Source organism: Diadema antillarum, unplaced genomic scaffold (assembly GCF_040938485.1).
Source record: "Diadema antillarum isolate AM-2024a unplaced genomic scaffold, OU_Dant_1.0 seq00000170_RagTag, whole genome shotgun sequence".
In the NCBI taxonomy this organism is placed as follows: domain Eukaryota; kingdom Metazoa; phylum Echinodermata; class Echinoidea; order Diadematoida; family Diadematidae; genus Diadema; species Diadema antillarum.
Genome location: NW_027271239.1, coordinates 1,684,226 through 1,710,274, shown reverse-complemented (window position 1 = coordinate 1,710,274; position 26,049 = coordinate 1,684,226). Strand labels below are relative to the sequence as shown.

At 38.9% G+C, this 26,049-nt stretch overlaps 1 protein-coding gene across 1 annotated transcript; it reads left to right on the top strand.

Moving 5' to 3' along the window:
• Positions 1-24,302, top strand: LOC139728247 (ranBP-type and C3HC4-type zinc finger-containing protein 1-like). The gene is made up of 14 exons (XM_071639208.1): positions 1-100; positions 4,771-5,137; positions 7,369-7,561; positions 9,533-9,661; positions 10,266-10,416; positions 13,271-13,364; positions 14,030-14,258; positions 15,513-15,736; positions 16,975-17,166; positions 17,954-18,102; positions 18,968-19,079; positions 19,855-20,133; positions 21,523-21,666; positions 24,222-24,302. Exons 2-14 carry the CDS (start codon positions 4,928-4,930, stop codon positions 24,300-24,302), a joined length of 2,187 nt encoding a protein of 728 aa, XP_071495309.1. The 5' UTR covers positions 1-100; positions 4,771-4,927.
• The last annotated feature ends 1,747 nt before the right edge of the window (positions 24,303-26,049 follow it).

Genomic DNA, 26,049 nt, shown 5'->3' with positions numbered 1-26,049 from the left:
AGAGCTCCCTGTTTGAAGACTGCACTGTGTTATGACTGAAGATTTGTCTGAATTGCGCCATTGGAAAACCAATATCTCGAGATAAACAACCCACCATTTGGTAGGTTCAATACAAGTTCTTATTCCACCGTTTATTAGTCGCATAGGTATCGAATATTGTATCGTTACAACGCCGCCTGATTTTTACGTGGCGCGATAGCCTAATTGCCGCAACGGCAATGCATGTCAATGCAAGTCACTGTGGACGTGTGGTTTATGTGGTGGCAGCCAAGGCCCAAGCCACGTATAACAGTACACAACACTCATAACACAACAGTCTATCTAACTAACGTTAGTTTACGCATCACTAATACCCAGTAATCTTGATGAGACTGACTGTAGAGTGTACCCTGTGCACAGTTTGTATAGCCTGTAGACATTTTTTATGACAATGCTCTTTAAACATGTTATCAAAGTACAAAGATCCTGTTAATAAGCTGACGCTACATGCAGCAAAGCTAAAGCCGCTTACACTTAAATTACAGGCTATAATATTTAGGCCTAACTCCACTTCGCCCTCCAACGCTTTAGACTTTGTGGACTGTGTAGGTGAACATCCGTCACTTTGGTTTCTCTAACAGACATTAGTTAGTGTAGTAACACTCGGCAGTGTTCATCCCAGAAACCCTTAATATAGTTATTATAGTGAAATAATCCACCACCCCATTCACCGCACCGCCTAGCCCAACCAGACGCTGTTAATACGCTATGCGAATCTCTACTTACAGCGACTTTATACGCACCGCCATTCATTTCGTCATACTCATAGCCAGTGACTGCTTTCAACCTCCATAGACTTTGCACATCGTGAAGATGCACACGGAGAACATGAAGAGAGGACCGATATTACGATTTGGCCCCCTTAATTCTCAATGGTGAATGCTTGCATTTGTGTGGTCAGAAGCTATAGCAGTTGTGTGTGTGTGTGTGTGTGTGTGTGTGTGTGTGTGTGTGTGTGTGTGTGTGTGTGTATGACACACAAGCACACTTAAACCTGACATAAACCTGCCTGTTCAGGATGATTCAACTTGGGGATAAATGCAAACAAGTACCGTTAGTGCACCAGTTTTCGACAGGACCCAGATTTCGACACCCAGCAGATAATTCTTATTAAATTTTATACTCGGTACAAGCGTCTGACTTCAACAATCAACCAAGTTATCAATCACATTTCTAGTCTTATATAAACACCGTTTGTCACTTGTCATCATAATCCGACGGTAGAATATTTAGGAGAAAAGCAACACAGTGTCAGCAGAAATGTTGATGTCGGCCATTTTCAGGGGTTCACACAATATGATGCATTTTGTAAACATCGCCGTAAAATGAAATTCACCCATGCCGGTTATCTTACTTAAGTATCAGTTTGTTTGCCAAATCCTGATGTTTGATTTCATAATCGTCTTTAGTAATTTCATAACTAAATTCGTGATAAATGAGCAAACTTGTAGAAAGAGTTGGCTTTGAGAATGTGGCACCAGATTTCGACATTCCCATAGTAAGACACGTTATAGAGGAAACAACAAGTTCTTGCGCCGGTACTTTGCTGGTTTGCGTCCACAATGCAGTGTACCAGTACTGTACGCGCCATGTGATTTATGCGTGATGCGCGCTAGTGATTGTGTCGAAAAATGATGCTGGGTGTCGAAATCTGATGCCAACGACGGCGTGACGGAAATCGCTAAGATTGAACACAAGTGCATTCAAATTGGAATTCGTTCAAGGCACATTATTATTGGCCTTTGTAGCTCAACTTCATATCAAAATTCCGAGGTAAAACGGTGCAGTATTGATGGTAAGCAAGGAAATGTGCTAAAGTGTCGAAAACCGGTACCCTTACTGTACAGGGAGCACGAAAGTGATGCAACTTTTTGAGTACCAATATGTAGCAAACACAAACAGAGGGAAACTGACCAGACATGAATACAAAGTACTGTGCAATTTATCAGTGGAAATATGAGCAAAGTCCCTGAAAGAAATTGGGATTCTATCACTTACTACCTGTAGTAGTTTAAAGCGAGAAAAGCACTCTGAGAGCACAGACCGCCGTCGAGCAGCTACTTCTTACCAATAATCTTGCTCTTCCATGTAGAGATCAGTGATTTCAACCCATACATATGCTTGCTGAAAAACTGCTCAATTTCTCAATATAGAAGCCTTTGTTACATCATAAACCCCTAGCTGCGCAGTATGCCTCGCCTTAGCAGAAACTAGAACATGCACGTTAGTGTGCATATGAAAGCCTCAAAAATGCGCAGCTTGAACTCCCAAGTTCATTGACCCTACCTGCCAAAATATGGAAAATCCTTCATAAAATCCATAAAAATTTCTGGATCACTGCCAAAATGTAATCATCTATTCCTTGTGTCATTCTCAACCTTTCCTGCAAGTTTCAACAAAATCTGTGCTCAACTTTTTGAGTTATTTTGCACACGAACAAACAAACAAACAGTAACGAAAACATAGACCCCAACCTCCTCCCTTGGCGGAGATAATGAAGAAACTCTGGCACATTTCAAAGTGGCCTAATCATGCAATGGTATTGCCCTTTTTACTAATATCTCTCCACTGCGTAAGTGTATGGAGATCAGGGGGGCATTTCATCAACGAGTTCGTCGGAGGTTTTCACTGACAAATTTGCTATCAGCCAATCAGACGCAAGGATTTCAGTAGCTTTTAACAGTTGTCGGTGTAAATCACTGACAAAAAGTTTCATGAAACACCCCCCAGGATATCACCATGCTAACCCATGCTAGCCCATGCTAGCCCGACCAGACGCCTTGCTTTTGCAAGGTGCATCATCATGACTTCTGTACGGCAACAGGGCTGTGTATAGTTATCACCGCGCATGCTGCGTGCTCTGACAAAATGAACTGAAGTGAATTGAGTGGTGAGATACAAATTTTAAACCACAATAGTAACTTCAAAATCACTAGCCTTCCAAATTGGATCAACTGCAGAACATTAGTTCCTCCATGATGATCATATCTGTTCTACACTACAGTCTCTACACCAAAACTCACATTATTTTAGTACATTTATGTAGAGGGAAAAAATGTAGATTTATTCTTTTTGCTAGTGTACGACATGCATGGTATACAATATGATAGTCTGCGGTTGTCCATCATTACCTCCGCCAAGGGAAGAGGTTATGTTTTCGTTACCGTTGGTTTGTTCGTTAGTTAGTTCGTTAGTTAGTTCGTTAGTTAGTTACCGGTAGTTTGTCCGTGTGCAAAATAACTCAAAAAGTAGTTGACACATTGGGATGAAACTTGCAGGAAAGGTTGAGAATGACACAAGTACCAAATGAGTAACTTTTGGTAGTGATCCGAGAATTTTTTGGGAATTTATGAAGGATTTTCGACAATTTGGCAGGTAGGGTCAATGAACTTGGGAGTTCAGGCTGTGCGTATTTGAGGTTTGCCTGCGCGCATTGCCTGCGCGCACTAAAGTGCGTGCTCTAGTTTCTGCTGGGGTGAGGCGCGCCGTGCAGCTGAGTGTTTATGACGTAACAAAGGCTTCTATATTGGGAAATCTGGCAACTTTCAGCACACAATGCTACAAGTACGTATGGGTGGAAATCACTGGTATCTCTACGGAAGAACAAGATCAGTGGTGAAAATGATTTGCATGCTTGGCAGAGGTCTATGCTCTCAGAGTGCTTTTCTAGTTACTGTATCAACTTGATGCTGAAGTGAAAGTAAAAACTGAGATACAGAAAGGTAAAAGGTAACCTGACAACAGTGACGGGAACCCTAATGGTTCAGTGAGTCTGTACACTCTTATCAGTTAATCAGATTTCATGATTCAGGACATAGTTTGTTCACTGTTCAACCTGCTCTTTGCTGGTTTGAGTGTACTTAGCACAATTTCTGCATATTTACAGACTCCTTTCAGTTTCACAAAGCATTTTTTTTTTAATGTAAATTCATACACTGATTATTAGGCCTGCACCTATTAAAGTGACCAGTTTGTAGTAATAATGCAGTGTATGTTTATGAAACTACAAACATATATTAGCTTTGAATATAAAAGGATGTATCACGGTTGCAACGGACAGTTTCAATGACACAGTCTTGACATTTTTTTTTCTTGGGGTCAAATATCAAAAGTTATTTCTGTACGCAATTGCAGGATCACTTGAGAAGAACTGAACTATTAGAAAGGACTAGATAGGCCTACAGTTGATAGATGGCAGGATAATTTACCTATGTAGTACTAGTATGGTCTTATTGAAGTTTGAAGCTAGAAGCCTGCTGCTCCAGAGATCAGGGGGTTGTTTCATGAAGATGCAATCAAGTTTAAGTTTGACTTAGATTGCACTTAATGTAAGGATGGCCATCACTGCCGATATCAAATTGAAAAATCCCCCTTGTTTGTACAAGTGGTACCATTTGCCAGGCACAGACCAAACAAAGGGACATGAATGACTAGTCACCCATATACCAAGTTAACTTTAGGTCAAACTTAGTCTTAGCAAAACACCTCTAAGATATTAGAAGTTGAGCTGAAATAGTCATCAAAGTTTCAGCAGTTACATACAACCTTTGTAGGTGACTTCAATTGCAAGTTGGTCATAAAAAAGATCGATCAGTTTTGATCGCTATTAAAGGAAATGAACAAAGGAGTGTCCGTTGACATATCATTAAGTGAAAGTTCTTGTTCACATCTGATACAAAATGTCCCATAATTTTGATATTTAACCCATATTATTTATTCGTCTTTTCATAGTTCTTTTCAGATATTGAACACGGTGACTACTACTTCCTTGCGCCAATTGTGTGTGTTCAACAGAAATAGAGCTTGGTGTCATCAAGCAGTTGACTGAAGCTGAAGGAGCTCCAGTTCTGGTCGGCATAAGTTGGATTGTTTCTTGCCAGAAACTCGTATGATGCAAGCAAGTCTGTCACGAGGCTACGTATCAGGAGTAACCGTTATCATTTCCGCAAGAGGTCTCCTGAGCTCCCTGCATTCGGGACCCAGTGGCGGTAGCCATGTTGGTTCTGAAGCCACCGGAGCTCCAGTGCCAGCGAAGCTTCAGTTGTTGAATCATAAGCACAGTGGCTACACAATCAAAGTAATTTCCAACAATAATACAGTAAGTACAGAGTCACTTCCTCACTTGCTACTACAGTGGACTTCCGTTATATAACGAAGTCCTCTGGACCGGCAGTTTCCATTCATTATATCAAAATTTCGTTATTTGAACCGAATAAATGATAAGAATACATAAAGTAGATAATGTTGTTGCCTGAATATTTACTTCGCCGTAACAGAAATTTCATAATAACCGTGTTCGTTATAACAGGGGTGCACTGTATTAACGAATCATATCATGCTCTCAATATAAGGAGCATGACCCCTGGCAGTCTTACGGATACCTAGAAACAGATATGACTGGCCTACGGTCAAAGAGAATACCAATAGTGCCTTTGACAAATCAGATTCAACAGAAACAAAATTTTCTTTTTTTCTGCCAGCAATTTACTGTATATGCCATATATTTCGTGAGTCTAAATTTTCGCGAATCAGGAATTCCAGACAATTTCGCGAGTGGTTAAATTCGCGATCATGGAGTCTTGCACTGAGCGGAGAAATGTACACGCGTATGTCACATCCACATCAGGATCAGAGTCAATATTTTCATGTGTTTTTAATTTCACGAATAGCACCCGACTCGCAAAATTCGCGAAAATAAAATTAAAGATTCAAAGATTCCAGACAATTTCGCGAGTGGTTAAATTCGCGATCATGGAGTCTTGCACTGAGCGGAGAAATGTACACGCGTATGTCACATCCACATCAGGATCAGAGTCAATATTTTCATGTGTTTTTAATTTCACGAATAGCACCGGACTCGCGAAATTCGCGAAAATAAAAACCTCGCGAAATATTCGGCGTATACAGTAATCACATGATTCATGATGAAGAAAGTAGAGCAACATTCCCTTCTCTCACTCATACCAGTCTCATTTTTTTTTCCCCAGAAATTGTGATGAGAACTGGGATTTCACAATGTTCTTAATGCTTACAAAACCATAGATTGTAGTTTTATGTTGCGGCCATCGTTATATTGAGTGAGTATTGCTATTTTTAAAGTTCATGTTACACTAACTCCACACTTTCTTATATTCTGCAGCCTCTTGCACAATACCCCGTGCCAATGTGTTTGCTGTCAGGATATTGTGCAGTCAAGCTATCATAAACCAAGAGCAAAACATTTATTGCATCACCATTTTTAGGCTTATTTGTAATGTTGTACAGAATGACACATTTCAAAACCAGCCATTGTTCACTGTTGTGACTGTGATTAAGTCCAGCATCTTATCAAACCAATTCAGTCATCTTTCTGGGTTTCACTGCAACAAATTAGTGAGAAAAGGCAGCAAATTCATGTTGCAGCATCAACTTTTATAGCATCATCTACAGACATTTTGAAACATTAAATGAAAAAAAAAAATCTTTAAATTGCAATATGTTTTTGACAATTTCTCTCCCAGGTAAAACTTTCTGCTACTTTGGTTAATGGCTGCTACTATTGTAAAATAACAGTGCTTAAATCAAAACAGGCAATTTTTATTTTTCTTACTAGAATGATTTTGATTTTTAAGTGGCAAGTACTACAACTATGTATCTTATGCTGTATATTTCGTGAGGTTTTTATTTTTGCAAATTTCACAAGTCTGGTGCTATTCGCGAAATTAACAACATGTGAAAATATTCACTCAGATCCAGACATGAATGCGACGTGCACGCATACAATAATTTTTCCGTTCATCACTGTAGGGCCTACATCCCAATCGCGAATTTAACCACTCGCATAATTGTCGGGAAGTCCCGATTCGTGAAAATTTAGATTTGCTGAATGTATGGCGTATACAGTAATCCTTAGATAGATTCATTTCAAGCTCACTTTGGCATATTCAGGAGATTTGTGTAATATAATACTATTGTATGTTTGAAGTGGGATGCCCATTTCGTCTTCCAAAATCTGAATCGCGACCATACCTGTACCTCTAGCACGCTGTATACTTTGTGTACTGAGAAACTACCTAGTTTGGAAGTCAACTTCGCAGTATCAAGGTGGAGGGATCTCAAAAGAAGAATACTTTTTTCCACCACAAAGGAGACAGAATTTCAAATGTACCGGTATTTCAAGAATTAAAATAAAAATTTCTGACATATAATAGAACAAAGTTGTTGTTCAATCAGAGTCCTATAAAGTTAGGTGATTATTCTTTCTTTTTCTTTTTCTTTCTTTTCTTTCTTTCTTTCTTTCTTTCTTTTTTTTTCCTTCTTGTGTTCATCATCTCACTTTTTTTAACACAGCCCCAGGTTCCACCATTGATTGATGCTGATTTAAGTGGAATATCTGTTCTGAGTCACACGGCCGAGGAGTTCACATTCGCGCTTGACAAAGATGGCAGCCGACATACCATGACATTCAGCAACATCGCAGATGGAAAACAGTTCAAGGCAATATTTGCAGCTGTCAACGTCCAGAAACTTCCCAAAATGACAAGTGAGTTTCATGTGTACATACACCATGTTTCTAATGCTTTGGGTTGACAGTGAGAGTGACTGTGATTAGGTCAATAGCTATTTAATAAATCTGTGTAAAGATATTTTTATGCCTCCGCCACGAAGTGGTGCCGGAGGCATTATGTTTTCGGGTTGTCCGTCCGTCCGTACGTCCGTCCGTCCGCTTTCGTTTACGCGATAACTTGAGTAATATTTATTGGAATTTTACCAAACTTGGTCCAAGTATGAAGTATGATAGGGCAATTATTTGATTAGATTTTGGGTGAAATCGGCTGGAGGTCAAAGGTCAGAGGTCAAGGTCAAATAATGAAATTGTATCCATTTACGCGATAACTCAAGACTGGATGGAGCAAATTTCACCAAACTTTGTAGGAGGATGATGTATGATGGGACAATTACTTGATTAGTTGTTCAGTGAAATCGGACAGAGGTCAAAGGTCAAAGATCAAGGTCAAATCCTAAAATTTATCTGTTTACGTGATAACTCAAAACTGGATAAAGCAGCTTTCACCAAACTTGGTCAAGGGATGATGTATGATGGGACGATTAGTTGAGTAGATTTTAGTGACATTAGCAAGAGGTCAAAGGTCAAAAGGTCAAGGTCAAATGCTACAAATGATGCAATTTCCACCATATCTATGCAATGCCCAAAGGTATTTTCTTGAAACCTGGTGTGAACATGTACTACTGCGTAAAGATTCTCCAGAGAGAGTTTCATGTCATAAGGTCAAAGGTCAAAAGGTCAAAGGTTAGGTGAAAATGTTGCAATATCACTTTTCTCGCAAATGGTTCAATGTATCTTCGTGGAACTTGGTACACACGCATGTACTGACTGGCAGGGATAATCTAGGGAATTTAGGGGTCATGGGTCGATAGTCAGGGGTCAAAGGTCAAGGTCAACTCCTCAAAATTTTACTATTTCCCTCATATACCAGTATATGCAATGCTTGCATTATTAGTTTCAAAACTTAATACATGCATTACCTAATGGAGATTCTCTGGGAAATTTCCAGCCAGAAGGTCAAAGGTCAAAGGTTAAGGGTCAAAGGCCAGGTTTCAGTGCCCACCCCCCCCCCCCCCCCCCCCGAAAAAAATAAAATAAAATAAATAAATAAATATGTACCTGCACTCTTAGAAAATTATAGCAAACCCAGTTCAAGACATTTCTGACAAACCTGTCATTTCAATATTTTGCCAGTTATGTGAAACTGTCATGGATCACACATTGTGAAGACATTGTACTATACGCCTATTGGGAGAATCATGCATTATGGCGGAGGCATCAGTCGCCATAGCGACATTTCTAGTTATCAACAATTTCCTCATTTTTTAAGTTTTGTTATGACAGGGAGTGGTCTACAAAATATTTTGCAAACTACTCTTTTTTCAGAAAAAAATATCAACAGCTGTAACTAAGGCTATGGTTCTTGACCAGTTTTCTCTCCAATATTGGCTGAAGGTGACATTTCAGATCAAGATTCATATTTATCAGATACCCTCAATTAAAAGATGAAACTAGGACACCAAACAAAATCAAAATGATATCATATAATGACAAAACAAAAAATAAGTCGGAGAGTAGGGGAAGGTACACAAGACGAGGTTTCTTATTTGGTAGCTTATTCCCTTAGCAAAAACGACACAATGCCAATTCCAGGACAATTTACAACACATGCCAGCACCCGAAATAGAAACAGTCTGACTTTTCTAAAGATTCAATGAGGGACTCACAAGATTTAGCATCATGAGGCAAGATATTCCCCGATTGCAAGACCTTGAAAAAAAAGAAGAAAAGATTGTAGGTATCTCAGAGATGTTGATCTAGCTTTGGGAACCTGACAGGTATACCATGATATTCTAGTATCATAGGCATGGGTCTCTTAATATTTTGTTTTCAGTACTTTGATAAAGATGTGAAGACCGTGTGATGATATGCACTTTTGTTTTGTAGGCAAGCGCAACACAACTGCAATGGCTGCAAGGTTTCCTGCTATGGATCCAGGCAGTGGTATGGGAGGGGCAGTCAAGAAGAATCCGCAACAAGTGGCAGTAAATGGCACCGAATTGGATTTGGATCTCCGTAAGTCAGAAGTTCTTCTGTGTGTTCGTCTCATCTCCTATGAAGGGACAATAAAAAAAAGCAGACATTTTATTTTTCAGGGTAACACTGTGTCCATTTTCCGTCACATGTTGGTTAGTGTAGTTCTCAGCATAGAAAATCGTGAGGAAGAAAGAGACTTAGCAAAATGACTGATGTATATGAAATTATTCTTATTGCTCAAAATCATGTTCTTAAAAGAAGTGATTTCTTCGGACAATAGAGTGACACTGCTGTTGTATCACATGTTGTTTCTGGTTGATGATTCTCAGGTAGACTTATTAGTGTCTGACACATTTAGATAGGGGTCATCCCGCGAGACTGACACCCATGAGTCATACAGCCCACGGGTTCGACACTAGGCAAGTAAAGCCCATGAGTTCGAAACTAGGTAAAAGCAGCCCACGAGTTTGACAGATACAACACGGGGTTTAATGTGTCTGTCTCATGGGCCTCGTTTACTTAGTGTCAAACTCGTGGGCTGTATGACTCATTGGTGTCAGTCTCATGATGTGCCCCCTTCAGATATGCATTTCAGAAACGTGATTACAAACAAGTTCCTCTGTATGTTTCCTCCAAATGACAGACACCTTTGTTGACCTCCTGAAGGCGTCCATTTCAGATGGAGATGTGCAGAATGCTCAGATGTATGCTGGTCAACTGGCCGTGCTCTCCCCAAAACTCAGCATCATCGTGGAAAACACTGGACCTTGTCAGTCCCAGACCGACAACATCTCGTGAGCTCATTTCTCTCTTTCTTTTTCTTTCTCTCCGAAAATATGAGCATTCATGCAATTCACAAATTGTAAGAGTTTCTTTGACACTGTTTCATATGTGGGTAATTCCATGAAGTTGGGGCAGTGTCCATGTAGCATCGTGATATTTGAAAAATACATTTCAGCATAACTCAATATTAATTATGCTATACATTTATTGTTTGTAGGCTTTACATTTGCATTGAGGCCACACATTTTCTTGGAGACTTTGTGCCATTCAGACTCAATTTTGATGAAGTTATTAAACAATATGTAACGGTGTCCTGTAGCATCGTGACGTGTCCATGTAGCATCGTGATATTTTGAAATTTGGTCTTAAGAGACAAATTATGGCAATTAGCTTGACTAAAATTTGATGCAATATGCATATTTACTAGATTAGTCAGATAGCTAAATATCTCAAATTTCCTGTACACAGTTTTCATTTTAAAAGAAAATTACAAAATGTGTCACGATGCTACGTGGTGTCCTTTTTTGTTACATTTGGTGGACACCGCGTAGCATAGTGACACATTTTGTAATTTTCTTGTAAAAGTAAGACTGTGGAAAGGAGAGTAAAGATATTTAGCTATCTGACTAATCGAGTAATTATGCATATTACATCAAATTTTGGTCAAGCTAATTGCATTAATTTGTCTTTTAGGACCAGATTTTAACTATCACGATGCTACATGGACACGTCACGAAGTGGCCGGAGGCATTATGTTTTCGGGTCGTCCGTCCGTCCGTCCGTCCGTCCGTCCGTCCGTCCGTCCGTACGTCCGTACGTCCGTACGTCCGTCCGTCCCGTTTTGTTTTTGTCGATATCTCAAGAACCGTGTGGTGGTTTTACATCAAACTTGGTATGAGGGTATATCCTTGGGGGATAATACTTTGTGTGGATTTTAGGGTCACAGGGTCAAAGGTCAAAGGTCACAGGTTATTTTGTGAAAAAAAAATTGAAATTTCATGTTTTTCTCCATATTTCGCAAATGGTTCAAGGTATCTTCATGGAACTTAGTATATATGCTTGTACTGATGGGCAGTCATTATCTAGGGAAGTTGGGGTCGTGGGTCAAAGGTCAGGGGGGTCAAAGGTCAAGGTCAACTCCTCAAAATATCACTACTTTCCTTAGAATGCAATATGCCTGAAGGTTTTTTTTTTTTAAACTTGATGTATGGCATGTATTACCCAATATATATTTTTGGGGAAGTTTCTTGCCAAAAGGTCAAAGGTCAAAGGTCAAGTGAAAGTGCTAAATTGCACTTTTTCCTCCATATCTCGAAAGTAACTCCAGGTATCATCATGAAACTTACATATTTATGCATGTTCAACCTAACAGTGATTCTCTTTGGAACTGTGAGGTCAAAGGTCAAAGGCCAGGTTTAGATAATGCTATTTTCCCATTTGATACTGAAATTATACTTTTCCTCAATACCTTGAAAATTACTCAATGCATAAACTTATAAAAGGGTCAAAAGTCAAGTAAAAATCATCAGTTCCCCAAATACCTGCACTCTGACATTTTAATCATTCATCCAATTGAACCTAGTTCTAGGAAAGTGAACATTCAGCACATTTGTGTCAAACCTGTCCTTTTAATATTTTGCCAGTTGTGTGAAACTGTCATCACACATTGTCAAGACATTGTACTATAGACCTATTAGGAGAACCATGCATTATGGCGGAGGCATATCAGTAGCCGTAGCGATATGTCTAGTTTAAAATAACTTCATCAAAATTGAGTCTGAATGGCACAAGATTTCCAGGAAAATGTATGGTCTCAATACAAATGTAAAGCCTATAAACAATATATGTATAGCATAATTAGTATTGAGTTATGCTAAAATGTAACACTTTGTGCCCCAACTTCATGGAATTACCCATGTATATATTGACATGAACCTGAATATTTGATATCTCATGTTTTTGCTCTTTTTTTTTAAACCAAGGTAATTATATGTTGTGACTGTTGTATTTAGAGAGTCTGAAAACTTTCTTTACCTAGTGATTACCCAGTGATTATCTAGAGAGTTTAGGGTTCATGGGGTCACAGGTCAAGGGCAACACTTAAAATTTTACTATTTCCCTCATATTTATGCAATGCCAGCAGGATTATTTTTTTTTACTCTTGGTGTATGCATGTATAACCCACTAGAGATTCTTTGTTGAGAATGAATTAACTGTTTCTTCCTCATCTAGGAAATGGTTCAAGTTATTTTGAAACTTACTACATATTTTTGCATATTCTGCCTGACGGTGATTATCTTAATATGATTTCTAGGGTCAAAGGCCAGATGAAAATGGCAACAATTTACTATTCAATACAGAAATTACACTTTTTCTCCATACCTTGAAAATTACTCAGTGCATAATCTTATGAGTGGATCAAAGTCAAGTTAAAGTTCTTAAATCTCCAAATACATGCTCTCCTATCCATCCAATTAAACCTAGGTCAAGGAAGGTGAACATTCAACACATTTGTGACAAACTTGTCGTTTTAATATTTTGCCAATTTTGTGAAAATGTAATCACACATTATCCACATGTACTATAGACCTATTAAGAGAACCATGCATTATGGCGGAGGCATACCAGTCGCCACAGCGACATTTCTAGTTTGGTCATATTTTTGAAAGTCCACTTTGTGAGGAATGCATACACATGTGCATTCCAGGGACCACATCTATAGACCTTCTGGTTGCTGCATATATATATATATATATATATATATATATATATATATATATGTATATATTATTTTTTATTTTTATTTTTTTAATCATCTAAACAGTAAAATTATGGCTGTACGCATGTTTGTTTGTTTCTTGACAGCATCCAAATTCAAGTTGAAGACAAGCATTCGCCAAAAATGAAGCTGCGGATGTCTGTCTCGCCAAATATTACCATAGCCGGTTTGAAGAAAGAGGTGAGCTGCTTAAATCTAGAGCCAATTCAACATCTATTTTACACCAACAAAATCATCTTTCTTACTTTTTAGACATCACTTTTTAGTTGTGCTATCTCGTTCTCTTTGTAGATGTCTTCTTTCTTTTTCTGGATGAGATGTTTCAGATTTGAGCCTTGTTTTTACTTGTTACTTGTTATTTGTTGCGATAATCCCAATCGCAGCCCCGTGGAAGCTATACCAGGATGCAAAGTGTGTCATGTCCCAGTGGAGATGCCAGAGTGGCATGTACAATAAAAGCGAGAGTGTCTGTGCAAGTGAAAACATTGGTCCCTTTCTACAGCATGTGGAACCCAGCAGGATGTTGCATCTTGTTGATGAAGGGCAGTGCAACCTCTCTGAACATGGCTGGGTTTGGAGTGAGTACCACAGATTCTGGTAAATTATTTGAATAGTCAATTTGACCTTTAATAGGAAAGTTGCAAATTTGAATGCTAAAGACCTGAGGTCCCACATTATCTCTATTTTGTTCAGTATTTGAAGTCATATGGAAAAGCAATTACATAATTATTAAAAAAAAAAAAAAACAGTGGCAACCAAAGAAGTTGATATGTGTATATTGTAGTTAAGCATTTTCATTAATGGCAAGTAGCATTGAAGCATTCTCTCCTGTTTGAAATCCACAGATACTGCTGAAGTACGGTGTCCCCACCAAAGTCCAGAACTGGATAGTCGGAAGGAAGCTTGTGAAGGATTCCGAGACCTTGGCATCCCTCAACGTCACCACGTCGGGGGCGACGCTGTACCTCTACCTGACGTCCGCCGACAGGGCGAACATCACGAGGGAAGACATGGAGATAGAGAAGCACGCTATGATTGATCAGAGGGCCAGTCAGAAGCAGAAGCCACCAAATGGTACTCATCTTCGCTTGACCTTTTTCTTTGTGTATCTACGGTAGGAAATATGTAGAACTCTAGTGAATTTGAAGAAAGGCATGCCTAATCACTGGAGAAGTATACATATTTGACACAATGTACCGTATTTCCCCCCCCCCCAAAAAAAAAAAAAAGAAGATAAATAAATAAATGAATGAATAAATTGCAATGGTTCCCTCTGCAATGATAACTTTAAAAAAGATAGTGAATCAATCCAGATACAATTTCAGGGTATGAAACAATAACTCATTACCCACATCTTACAGAAAACCCCATCCGATTTGCTTCAGTGGTCAAAGAGAAATGAGGATTTTTGTATAGCATGTCTGGAATCCCTTCCCTCCAAGTTCTGTCCATAGTGTTCACACATTAATATGCTGTTCTAAGAGCATCCAAGTGCTAAACTTGGAAGAATCAGACTCATGACATGCTTTACAACTATCCACATTTTCTCTGTGACCACTGAACCAAACTGAATGGGGTTTTCTGCAAAATATAGGTAAGATGTTATATCTTTAGACCCTGAAATAGCATTCAGACAGTTTTATCATATTGGACGTTATCAATGTGAAAATCTGGTTGTATTTTTTTTTTTTGGGGGGGGGGGGAGGCATATTGTACATGATATTCTAAAAGCAGATATTTTTGCATGCAGGAAACTTATGCAAATTTCTTGAGGAGCCAAGATTTGCAAGTGTTTGTCTACATCATACATTGAATGTCAATTGATTTCATAGGGGAAAAAGTCTGTCAGTTCGAATTCACAAAAAGTTTATTGCCATGAATATTTCTTGTTTTACATTAGCTGTTTCTTTGTGTTTGTGATACAAAATGTGTGTTAAAGTGAGCTGTTAGAAAGGTATGTCAACTTACACAAGAATTACAGACACTACATGGCGTACATGATAGTGAACAGAAAGTTCAGTGTTTTCCTAGAGGCAGTGAATGGCAAGGGAAAACAGAAAGAACAGTGAGCCATAGAATTTTTGTCCAACATGCCTTGTACGACAAAACTATTGCTTGGATGAGTTAAAAGCATCTTACCCACATGGATTGTGCTGTGTCTGTCGACCCAACTAAGCATTGGCAACTGTGTTACTGACAAAGTGTGAATGGTTTGGAACATCATGAGTTGAGGATTTGGACTGTGATTACATTGATTTTGTGTTTGTAACTTTTTTGTTTATTTTTTAAATTGTATTTTTCTATTTTTCTTCTTTTTTGGGAATCTAGACAGGAGAACACAATTGTCAAGAGAAAGGGTAGTGCCCCCTTCTCCAACGGGGACCATGCAGGCTGTGAGACCCAAACAGTCGGTGCTCACCCAAAACTCACCAAGGAGGAGCCGGGAAAGGATCGGCGAACCATCAGCCGTCGTAGTGGAGCCTCTCAGGAGATCGTCTCCGGAGACTCGGGGAGAGAGGAGGCGTGAGAATGTGCTCCCCGACGCCTTGGATGTGAGTCACACTAGTCTACAAAGGGTCGTCGCCAAGAATGACCGATGAATTTCTTGCCTTCAATTAAAAAACAAACAAACAAACAAACAAACAAACAAACAAACAAACAAAACTGACCAATACTATTTTTCTCACACCAATAAAATTCTTCATAGCATCATCAAGTTTTGACCAGTATTCTAATCATATTTTGTATATCATTTGAAAGAAAAGAAAAAGGATGTCTGTCTTCAGTATGATAAAATACCACAATAAAGGTGTGAGGGCATGTTACACCCAAGCATCAGACTGCCGATGAAGAGTCGTAATAGGTCTCCAGACTGAGCAGTTGAGACAGATAGCCTCTCTCATGCCATTGATATTCATAATTTCTGAAGGTCACTGTTTTGTTATGATTGTGACATGAAATAATGAAGTTATCAATTTGTAAAGTTTTTACACGTTTATGAAACTAATGATATTGGTTGCAACTGCTCATATCGTCAGCTGAAAACCAGAAGGGCGCTATCGCGTTCTGAGATTTGAGCACAAATAAAAACAAAACAATCGATTTTCATGAAATATACAAGTTCATTTAATCAAAAGTGGGTATAGATTTATAAGCATTGTTCCACATATAAGGCAAAAGTGGTTGTGATTTTTATCATTTGACTAAAAAGGAAAATGATTTAAAATTGACACCATTATGTAGAGGACATTGAGCTATACAACATGACATCAATAACTCAATACCCCCCACCCCCTTAAAAAAAAATACAAATAAATAAATCGATAAAGCCCTCTTGGTTCTCAGCAGATGATATGCAAATTGAATGAGGTGATTATGTCATCACCTAATAAGTCGGACCCATTGGTTTGTCAATAAAATCATTGCCAGTATTAAAATCATATTTTTGCTCCTTGCTTGAGCAACTGCAACCTCTTCCACCATAAAAGTCATTGTTGCTCTCTTAAATTTTATGGTGTGAAGGATCACCCTGTTGATTTCATATGAGTCAAGGGAATGTAGTGACGATTTGTGTTTGTTTGTTGGTTGGTTTGTTTTATAGATCCAGTTTTGATGTAAATTCTACCATTCGCTTGTTTGATTTTACTCTCTTTATGAGAGCCAACTTTAACATGATGGGGAATTGCAATGTGAGTTTTTGCATCATGCTAACACTGTAAAAGCATCTAAGATATTTTACACATGCACCTGTTTGGACATCATCCTTGCTCTCTTGTTTCCATGGCAACAGGTGGGATGGGCGTGTCCCGTGTGCACCCTGGTGAATCCTCCGTTGATTCCCGGTTGTCAGGCGTGCAGTGAGAGCAGGCCAGCCTCGTACTCCCCTCCAAGTCAGGTCACCTACAGATTGCATCCAACAGAGTCCATTTATCTTGAAAATCTGAAGAGAGAGGAAGAGGCGCATAGTAAGGTAGGCAGGAGCGTGCCTGGTGGAAACCTGTCAGTGTCTGTAGTGGTGCAATACACAGGAAGATATTAGATAATTTGTGTTTCAACTGTTTAATAGTTTGCAGTGGCTCAATTTCAGAAATTGTGGACCTTATGGACCAATGTAGAGAAGATTTGGGGGTGGGTGGGAGAAGTTTGGGAAGTTTTCCTAGTTTTAGTGGGAAGTTTCATTAGAAGTTTTCGGCAGGCTTGCGTTCAGACTGACCAGACTGAGAACTTGAACTTTGAGAAGATTTGCCAGTATGACCGTGGCAACTGTTTTTGGAGATAACAAAAGCAAAAGCAAAGCAAAACAAAACAAAACAAAACAAAACTTTCAGAGTTTTGTGGTGATTTGGGTTTGTTTGTCTCTTTATGTCTCACTTTAAACACCCACAATGACATGGACATGGAGAGAATTATTTCTTTTTAACCCTTACTGTGTCTCTTGGCACAGATGTTTATAAACTAATTGTCAAGGGATAAAGATAACCTAATCCTTTTAATCCCTGTTTTGTCATCATCTGCCAGTTGGACCCAACCACATTGCTACACAATAGTGGGCTTGCAAACTTCACGCCTTGGTCAAGTTTAGGTGAAATAGGCCTACTGAATGAAGGATTAAGTTTCTACCAGTAATGTATCCATGATGAAAGTGGATATTCATCTTGATGAATTTGGTACTGATCATGAATAATGATAAAAAGTAGGTAAGGTAGAGAAGGTGAAATAAATGATTCACTGGAGGTCTGTCTGTGATCCGTCCCTCTCAGCTGGAGGAGCAAAAGTTATTGAACTACCAGGAGCATCTGAACATGGAAGGAAAGGACCTCGTTCCAAACAGAGAGCCGTTTGAATGCCTCATCTGCTGTGTAGATGTCGCAGAGGGAGATGGGGTCGTCCTCAGAGAGTGCGTCCACACATTCTGCAAGTAAGCAGCCAACAAGTACTATTCATATTTACCCAAGTCATGTATGATTTTTTTTTTTAATTTCACTGATATTCCTCCTCTGTGCAGGATGTAGAATGAAAACGTAGTTCTCACACGCCTGCAGAACTGTCAATTTTGCTCTAAAATGTACACATATGTATAGGAATTGTGTGAGATGACATTGTGATTTAATAAAATCAAGTCAAACAAATATGCAGCTTCAAGTATTTATATGACTGGAACTAGCAGAAAATCAATAAAATGATACAGAAACGTACCTTCGGGTTGTAGATTTTCTGGGCAAATTTCAGATTTGGGGAGATGCTCAGGGGGAGATGTTCACTTTGGCAGAGCAGCTAGAACAATGGCAAATCATTGAGGTCTTTGTGCACACACAATGAACTCTGTAGCAGTTCTTAGCTGGCTTGGGATTAAAGATGCAAATTAAGCTATGTGCAGGCAACACTCATGATTGAGGGGGGGGGGGGGGGGGATACCGATCAGGAGGGGACATCCGCAGGGTGAAATATACTGGGATCAACAACTTAATTTCTCCACTTTTGCAATGTTTCAAGAGCGTAATGTTCTACCTACCCTCAGTGCTGAAAGGGGAGGGCCCCTCTGGAATAAGAGGTGTGTACCACGATACAAAATATTGTACACTTCTGATATCAAAATACTCCAAAATAACTGATCACCCGAGCAAATCACATGAGCCAGGTAAGCGTCTTGGTAGACCATCTTTTGATGTATTGCAAGCAAATTCCAGATGATGGAAGATGAATTTTGATGTCTTCTGAGAACTATGTGATAGCTATAAAGATGAGTAATGCCTGAGCCATTTTACTTTGCCCGCCACCAACAGGGATTGTCTTCGGGAACACATCCGGCAGTCCCAGGATCCCTTAGTGATCTGTCCATGGACTGACGGCAGTTCGCCCTGTGATGCACCCATCACGGAAAGAGAGGTTAAGGCAGTGAGTATTGCTGGACATATTATGTTCTTGCTATAAGGGACTACGCAATACAAATACATATTGACTTCTATTGAGTTATAATACCGTGATCATTACTTATGCGGCCAAATGAATGTCTAAATTTGTGCCATATATTTTATGTTTTGTTTTTTGTTTTTTTTTACTATTTTTAATGAGATTACATGGATATGCTCACAAAAAGCTTCCAAACCAAGATTCTGCCAGTGACATCGTCTGTCAATCATTTGCTAAAATTCTACCAGCGATGTGATTAACAAGAGACGCTGGAATGCACCTTCCCCCTGGACCAAGCATTATTTCCCTGCAATGTCTATTGTTAATCATATTAAGTAGATGTCAATTATATAATAACTATATCAGTAGAATGCAGACATAATGGTGATATTCAAATTCATGATTTTCTTCCGTCGAGATGTTTTCATTGCAACTGATTGACAAATTGCCCTACATCGACGTAAATAAGCACTGAATTGATCAGTGTTTTAGTAGTAGCCATGATAAAAAATCATGGGCGTACATACTCGAGCAGGATTCGAACCTACGACCTCATGATCACCGGACAGGCATCATCTCCACTAGACCAGCGAGCTTTCGCCCGAAAGCAAGTGTTGGTTCTAATCCGTATAGCATGCAGCGGGTACTGCTTTGTTATTCAAATTCATGATTTTCTTCCGTCAAGATGTTTTCATTGCAACTGATAAAAAATAAATGTTATTCTCAGTGAAATTGTATTATTCATTTCAATCATCTCCAGCTTTTAAGTAAGGAGGAATTTGAGAAGTTTCTGGAGCGAGGATTGCGCAGAGCCGAGTCCACTGCGGACAATAGTTTCCACTGCAAGACTGCCGACTGTATGGGTTTCTGCTTCTATGAGGACAACAACAACTTTTTCACTTGTGCCCTGTGCAAGCGGGTGAACTGTCTGACTTGTAAGGCCATTCATGAAGGGATCAACTGCAAGCAGTATCAGGAGGACCTCAAGATTCGGGCGCAGAACGACGTAACGGCCAAGCAAACCCAAGATGCTTTGCAGGTAGGATGCCATTATTTACCCTGCTCACCACAGAAAGGTGTTTAGACTAGGTTTGCATGAACATGCAGGAGTGACATGGGTGTTCGGAGTAATTCGTTTCCAGTAAGAAACCTCTCAGGGGGTAAGCATAATACATAAATCTGACATGTGAACAGTGTGATACATTTTTCTGGCAGGTGTTCAGTGTAGTACAGAAACCTAACTGGTGTTAAGTGTAGTTCAGTTTACAGCACTGAAAAGAATAACTAAATGCTCTATTATAGAACTGATTGAATGGGTTAGGCATTCAAGTACACTGCCACTGTTATGAATATTAGATAGATGTTGATCGCACCATATGAACTGTGAACTTTTACAATAAAGAGAACCTTGTTACATCATCAACAAAAGCTGGTGATGTGGCATAGAGAGGTAAATCAAGACATATACAGTGAATTGCAGCACCTCTACAATAATGCCTTATTGCACCAGTGCAGTACTTGAAACATCAGTCAGAGTCATATTAGTGATAAGCTATGCCACTTAGAGAACACCATCTCACTGAGGCCATGTGGCATAGAGAATTAAGCAGAAATATTAACGGAAACCAAAAGCCCGAGAAATGTGGACTGAGTGAAAGCAGCAACATTAGTAGATCACATCAGTGAAAGTTTGAGGAAAATGGGACAATTGATGCAAACGTTATGAATTTTCAAAGTTTTGGTGTTGGACCCGCTGGATGAGGAGGCTTCTAGAGGTTATGATGTCATATGTGGCCAACAATATAAAGAAAATATTAAAGGAATTCCATGAAAATTCACTTTCCTAGCATAATGAAAGAGCATTTGACTAATCGCTGTGAGAAAGCAGGGGAATAATTGCTACCCTTGACATAATGTCAGTATCAAGTTGTTAGAATGCGTAATTTTCATGAAAAATGAATTTTTGTGGAATTCCCTTTATATTTTACTAATGTAAATAATGTAATACTCTACAAATGTTGCTGCTTTCACTCAATCCACATTTCTCTTTGGGTTTTGGTTTCCTTAAGTATGAATTAACTTTTAACCAATCGTACCCTCGAACATCATGTCAGACATTACCTCCTATACTTCAATGTTCTTGTAAAATGCTTGATTGTGACAACCCCCCCCCCAAAAAAAAAAAAAACAACAACAACAACAAACAAACAAACAAACAAGCAAAAACAAAACAAAACAAAAGAACAACAACAACAACAACAACAACAACAGCAAGGTCTTCATTGCACACGTTTCAGTTGCACAGGAACAGAAAATTTGATAGAAGATCTACAATGCACCACACTGTGACTGTTAGAACATTATACTACCTGTGCAGTTCCCACAGCAAAACACAGAATGCCTAACATTCCCTCTTGGTTTCCCACAGGAGCTGGTCAGGACTGGAGAGGCAATGCACTGCCCTCGCTGCAGCGTCATTGTCCAGAAGAAGGGTGGCTGTGACTGGCTGCGCTGCTCGATGTGCCAGCTGGAAATCTGCTGGGTGACCAAACAAGCGAGATGGGGTCCAGGGGTGAGAAGTCTTACACAGTGAAGTCTGCCATTAAAGGGAACCAATACTTGCAGATGAAGTTTCTCTTATTCAAATGCTTGCCATATTTGATTTATTCATTGCAAATTTGAGCTAGATTGGACAAGGAATAAGGAAGCTACTGCTCTTTGAATTAATGAACCGTAGAGGGCAACAAATTAACTCAGGATGGAACTTGTGGACAACTCTCCATTCTTTTTTTATTACACAAAATCTCAGTACTGTCTGTATTCTAAAGTTTTCTCTTGATTCACGTATATAAACATGGTTCAATTTCAAAATATGCGCATGAAAAGTGCATTCCTTCATGCCACATTTGGATTTCAGAGGAGTTACGCTCATTGTTGAGAAAAGTTGGAAAATGTGATTTTTTTTTTTTAGTTTTAAACCTTGGAGACATGTCCACAAATACGTCACTAGCTGTCTGCTGTCCTCTGCTGACTGTTAAACTTTGCAAAGACTTTTCTTATTCCTTACTCTATTTGGCTCAAACTTGCAGTGATTAATTCGAACATGTCAAACTTATGAATAAGAATACTAAAGTTCACGTGATAGAAATTGGTTCCCTTTAAAATCAGATCTCTGCTCTACTCTGGCAGCGTTAACACACATGATAGATTTCAGCTTGACAGTCGCCTTATTTCAAGTGAAATGTGCTTCCTCAAAAATATCACACACACAACAGAATACTTCTGGGGTTTTTTTTAAATGAATTATTTCTATTAATCTGCTCTACTCTTGCTATGGACAAGACTATGGACTCACATCAGCCATCTTGTGAGGCTGTAATCAGTCAAAAATTAAGCTGGTGCTGAACAGACTGATAGGAGTAGAGTATTTATTTCACTAGAGAATGGAAAAATTGTGTTGAAGACACCATGTTAGTACTGTCATTGGATGAAACAAAGAAGAATGTCAACATAATATGGCAAATTGTAACATGTCATCAGCGTACTGTATACTGCAATTCATATTTCACATATTAAAGTGAGTGTGTGTCATTTTAGTCATTAAAATAATATCTCTTGTGTCAAAGTATATCTATTGTCAGGCACAAGATGAACTTTGACCTCACAGCCATATTCAACATTTTGGAAGACATCAGTGCTTCCTTGTTTGAACAGACCCAATATAGTGACAGAGTTTAACCCTATATTAACTGGGGGGAGGGGGGGGGGGTCAAATTGACCCCCCCTCGACATTTCGTGCCACGATTCCGCAATGCGCAAAGATTTTGCCGCGTCGTTTCATGACTTTTTTCATTGAAGTCTCACGCATATTTTGAGACCAAATTTGTGATGTATGGGTACACCATTCTTAAGTTACATAATGTTTTGCATATGCGTGTCAACCCGAAAACGGCTCAAATTCATGATATCGTGTGCAAATCCGATGCAAATTGTGTTTTGTTTTGTTTTTTAAATTGATATAAATCAGATTCTTTTAATTTTAATCATAGAAATTAATCAATTCTAATGTAGATAAGCTTGAAAAAGTCCCTGCCACAAATTTTGGCAAAAAAACATTAGAAAACAAAAGGTCGAAAAAACAGTAAATAGATAAGAAATTAACAAAACAATAAAAAACAAAAGAAATTGATTTTGATTGTGCTATTTTTTTACAAGGAAATTGTTTGATATGTCTTGAGGAATTCTGACACGGTCACACGATTGGCAATTGAGATCTGAAGGGGGGGGGGGGTCAAATTGACCCCCCCCCCCCCTGTAAAAATGGTCTCAAATAGCCCAGATAACATATGGTAGGGTTTTTTTGTTTTGCTTTGGTTTTTTTTATTTCCAGAACAATCATTTAAAACACTTTAATTCCGTTTCTTGGCCAAAAGAGCATTTGCTGTGCAAATAAGGTACTGTATGCTGATATACATTAAATATTATACAAATATGGACTGCTCTGAGAGGCATGGTGATCACTATTTGCCCAGAGGTGAATTCTCAACAGTTCTATAAAATGTCCCTTGATTTCTTCTCGGCATAGCGCTGTTAATATATTTTGATGGTTTCTGTCCACAATCATGGATACATGGGAAACTGAGGGATCTCAAATATCTAATGAAATATTCACATTCTGTCAAGATGACCTATGCTATGATTTTAGTCGTGGGTGTCCTCTTCTAGCATGTACTTGTTATATTTGCATATTTCATGTTTATAGGAAGCATTCCCATCAAAATGTTTTTGAGTTTATATTCAGCTGCCCCTGGGGCTAGCCCCTGAAAATGAACTTCTGTCTGCATGCCATACCTGGTTCAGTTCAGTTCAGTTTGATTTTCATTTCTGCATTTTCACAGGAATCATACATGAAAATGACAACATGTGCATCTGACAACAAAACGAAAAAAAAAAAACCAAACTACATTCACAGTAAAATAATCACCACAATTTCTTGTATTTGGACATGATGCCATATGAGATCAATATTAAGTCTGCCAGGCCCGCTAAATTGAACGGATTAGAAAGGAAAAAGCAAAGACTAATTGATATACTCCTTTACATCTTTCTTCTGCTGTTCTTCCACAGGGATCTGGGGACCTAAGTGGTGGATGCGGTTGCCGTGTCAACGGTCTGAAGTGTCACCCTAATTGCCATAATTGCCACTGAACTGCAAGTCTGTTGACATTGTGTAGAAACTCTTCTTTGGGATCACGCTAATCAGGGTGAAGCAGATGATGTCACGACCTCATCAACAAAAAGTGGGGACGGGAAGTTGACCCCGCCCTTTCAAAGCGGGACGGATCGATGAAATCCAGTCTTTTCAGAAATTCAAAGTCGCTGCATAGTGCTCTCAGCTTACTTTAGTTAGAATGCTATGACACATTGTTGTATGCACTTTTGAGGCATGCTAAATCTATGAAAGACAGAAATGAATGCTAGGTTGCTGGTACGTGATCCCACCTAGATAGCACTCAACTTATACACTGGCATACTGCTCAGAAGAGAGAGGACACACATAGAGATGCTGTACAGGTACACTGATTTTTACTGTCAGTTCTCTTTCTTTCTTTTGCTTGTGGTAAAAACAAAAACAAAACAGTCTTTTGTGCAACACCAAAAATTTAGGTAATACTGTAAAAGTGGATATTTTCGCGAGACTAATTTTTCGCGCTTGGTTGGGTCAGAAGAATTTCTTGTGTTTTTAATTCCGCGGAATCAAGACATCATGCCCAGGAATGTATGGCAAGCAAAAAGTTTCGCGTGCTTTTATTTTCGCTCTAGTTTCTGGTTGCGCGAAATGCAGGTAAATTTCAACACCGCAAAAATTTCCACTTCTACAGTAGTATGCAACAGCAGATGATGCATGCATGTAGGTGTGTGTTCATTAGTAGGAATTGTCTGCATAAGGTAAGTAAGGAATTATTGAACCCATAAGGCGCGGCCTTGTGGGTTTAGACTAGATTCCATAGTTACGACATGCACACTATTCGTACTGATGCATGTAAAGACATGTGCATTTTATAGAACAGTGGACAAATTTTTGCCCCTCAAAAAAGAAGAAAGAACTGTTTTAATCATGCGTCTGATAATTACCAACACATGGCTATCAGAGCATCCATAACTTACTGGGCGCATGGTAGATTTACACAGTGCATAAATTGAATTGAATTGAATTGAAAATTTGAATTGAAAGGTGTTTTATGATCAATATCCATCGCAGCCCGCAGGCTGAATTGCAGACATTGTTAACAAAGGACCATGGATACATTAAAAATACACACAATATACATGGCTAGCCATCTCTTGTTAAGTGGACAAATGCTTGCTTAGTGTGCAAACTCTTGCTACAAGTTAGCGCTAGCATGCTTACAGTTGCTATCGTCAGCGATCATAGTGATTATTGAATATCGAATGTGCAACGTATTAAAGTCAACGCATGTCTGTCAACCAATGAGATTGCAAAAATTTTCTGTACCTGTTCTATGAAGCACTGCAATCAGCGTAGCAGATGCATTTGAATCAGCCATGATGCTGTTTGATGATTTCTGGTCTCACATCACATTTCCACACCATGTTATTGTTTATTTTGTACATCTATTTCCATCACTCGTGGCTTTTGCAATAGAAGGCTGCTTACAAATGTAAGTTGAAGTACAATGCAATGACCTACATGTTTATTTTATCCACAAGTATTTTCTTTTTCCATAAAACCATTCTGATAGGGAGAAAAGGACAAAGTGTATGTTTTAGTAAATTTCTACATACTTTTGATCAAATACACATAAGTGTGCAGACTTTAGATGGCAAAACAATGTAGGTCTAAAATTTATGAAAATTAACTTAGTCACATATTTCAGTTTGTCTAGTGTAAACTCACTCATGACCAAATCCTGAAATCACGATGCAGTTTGTT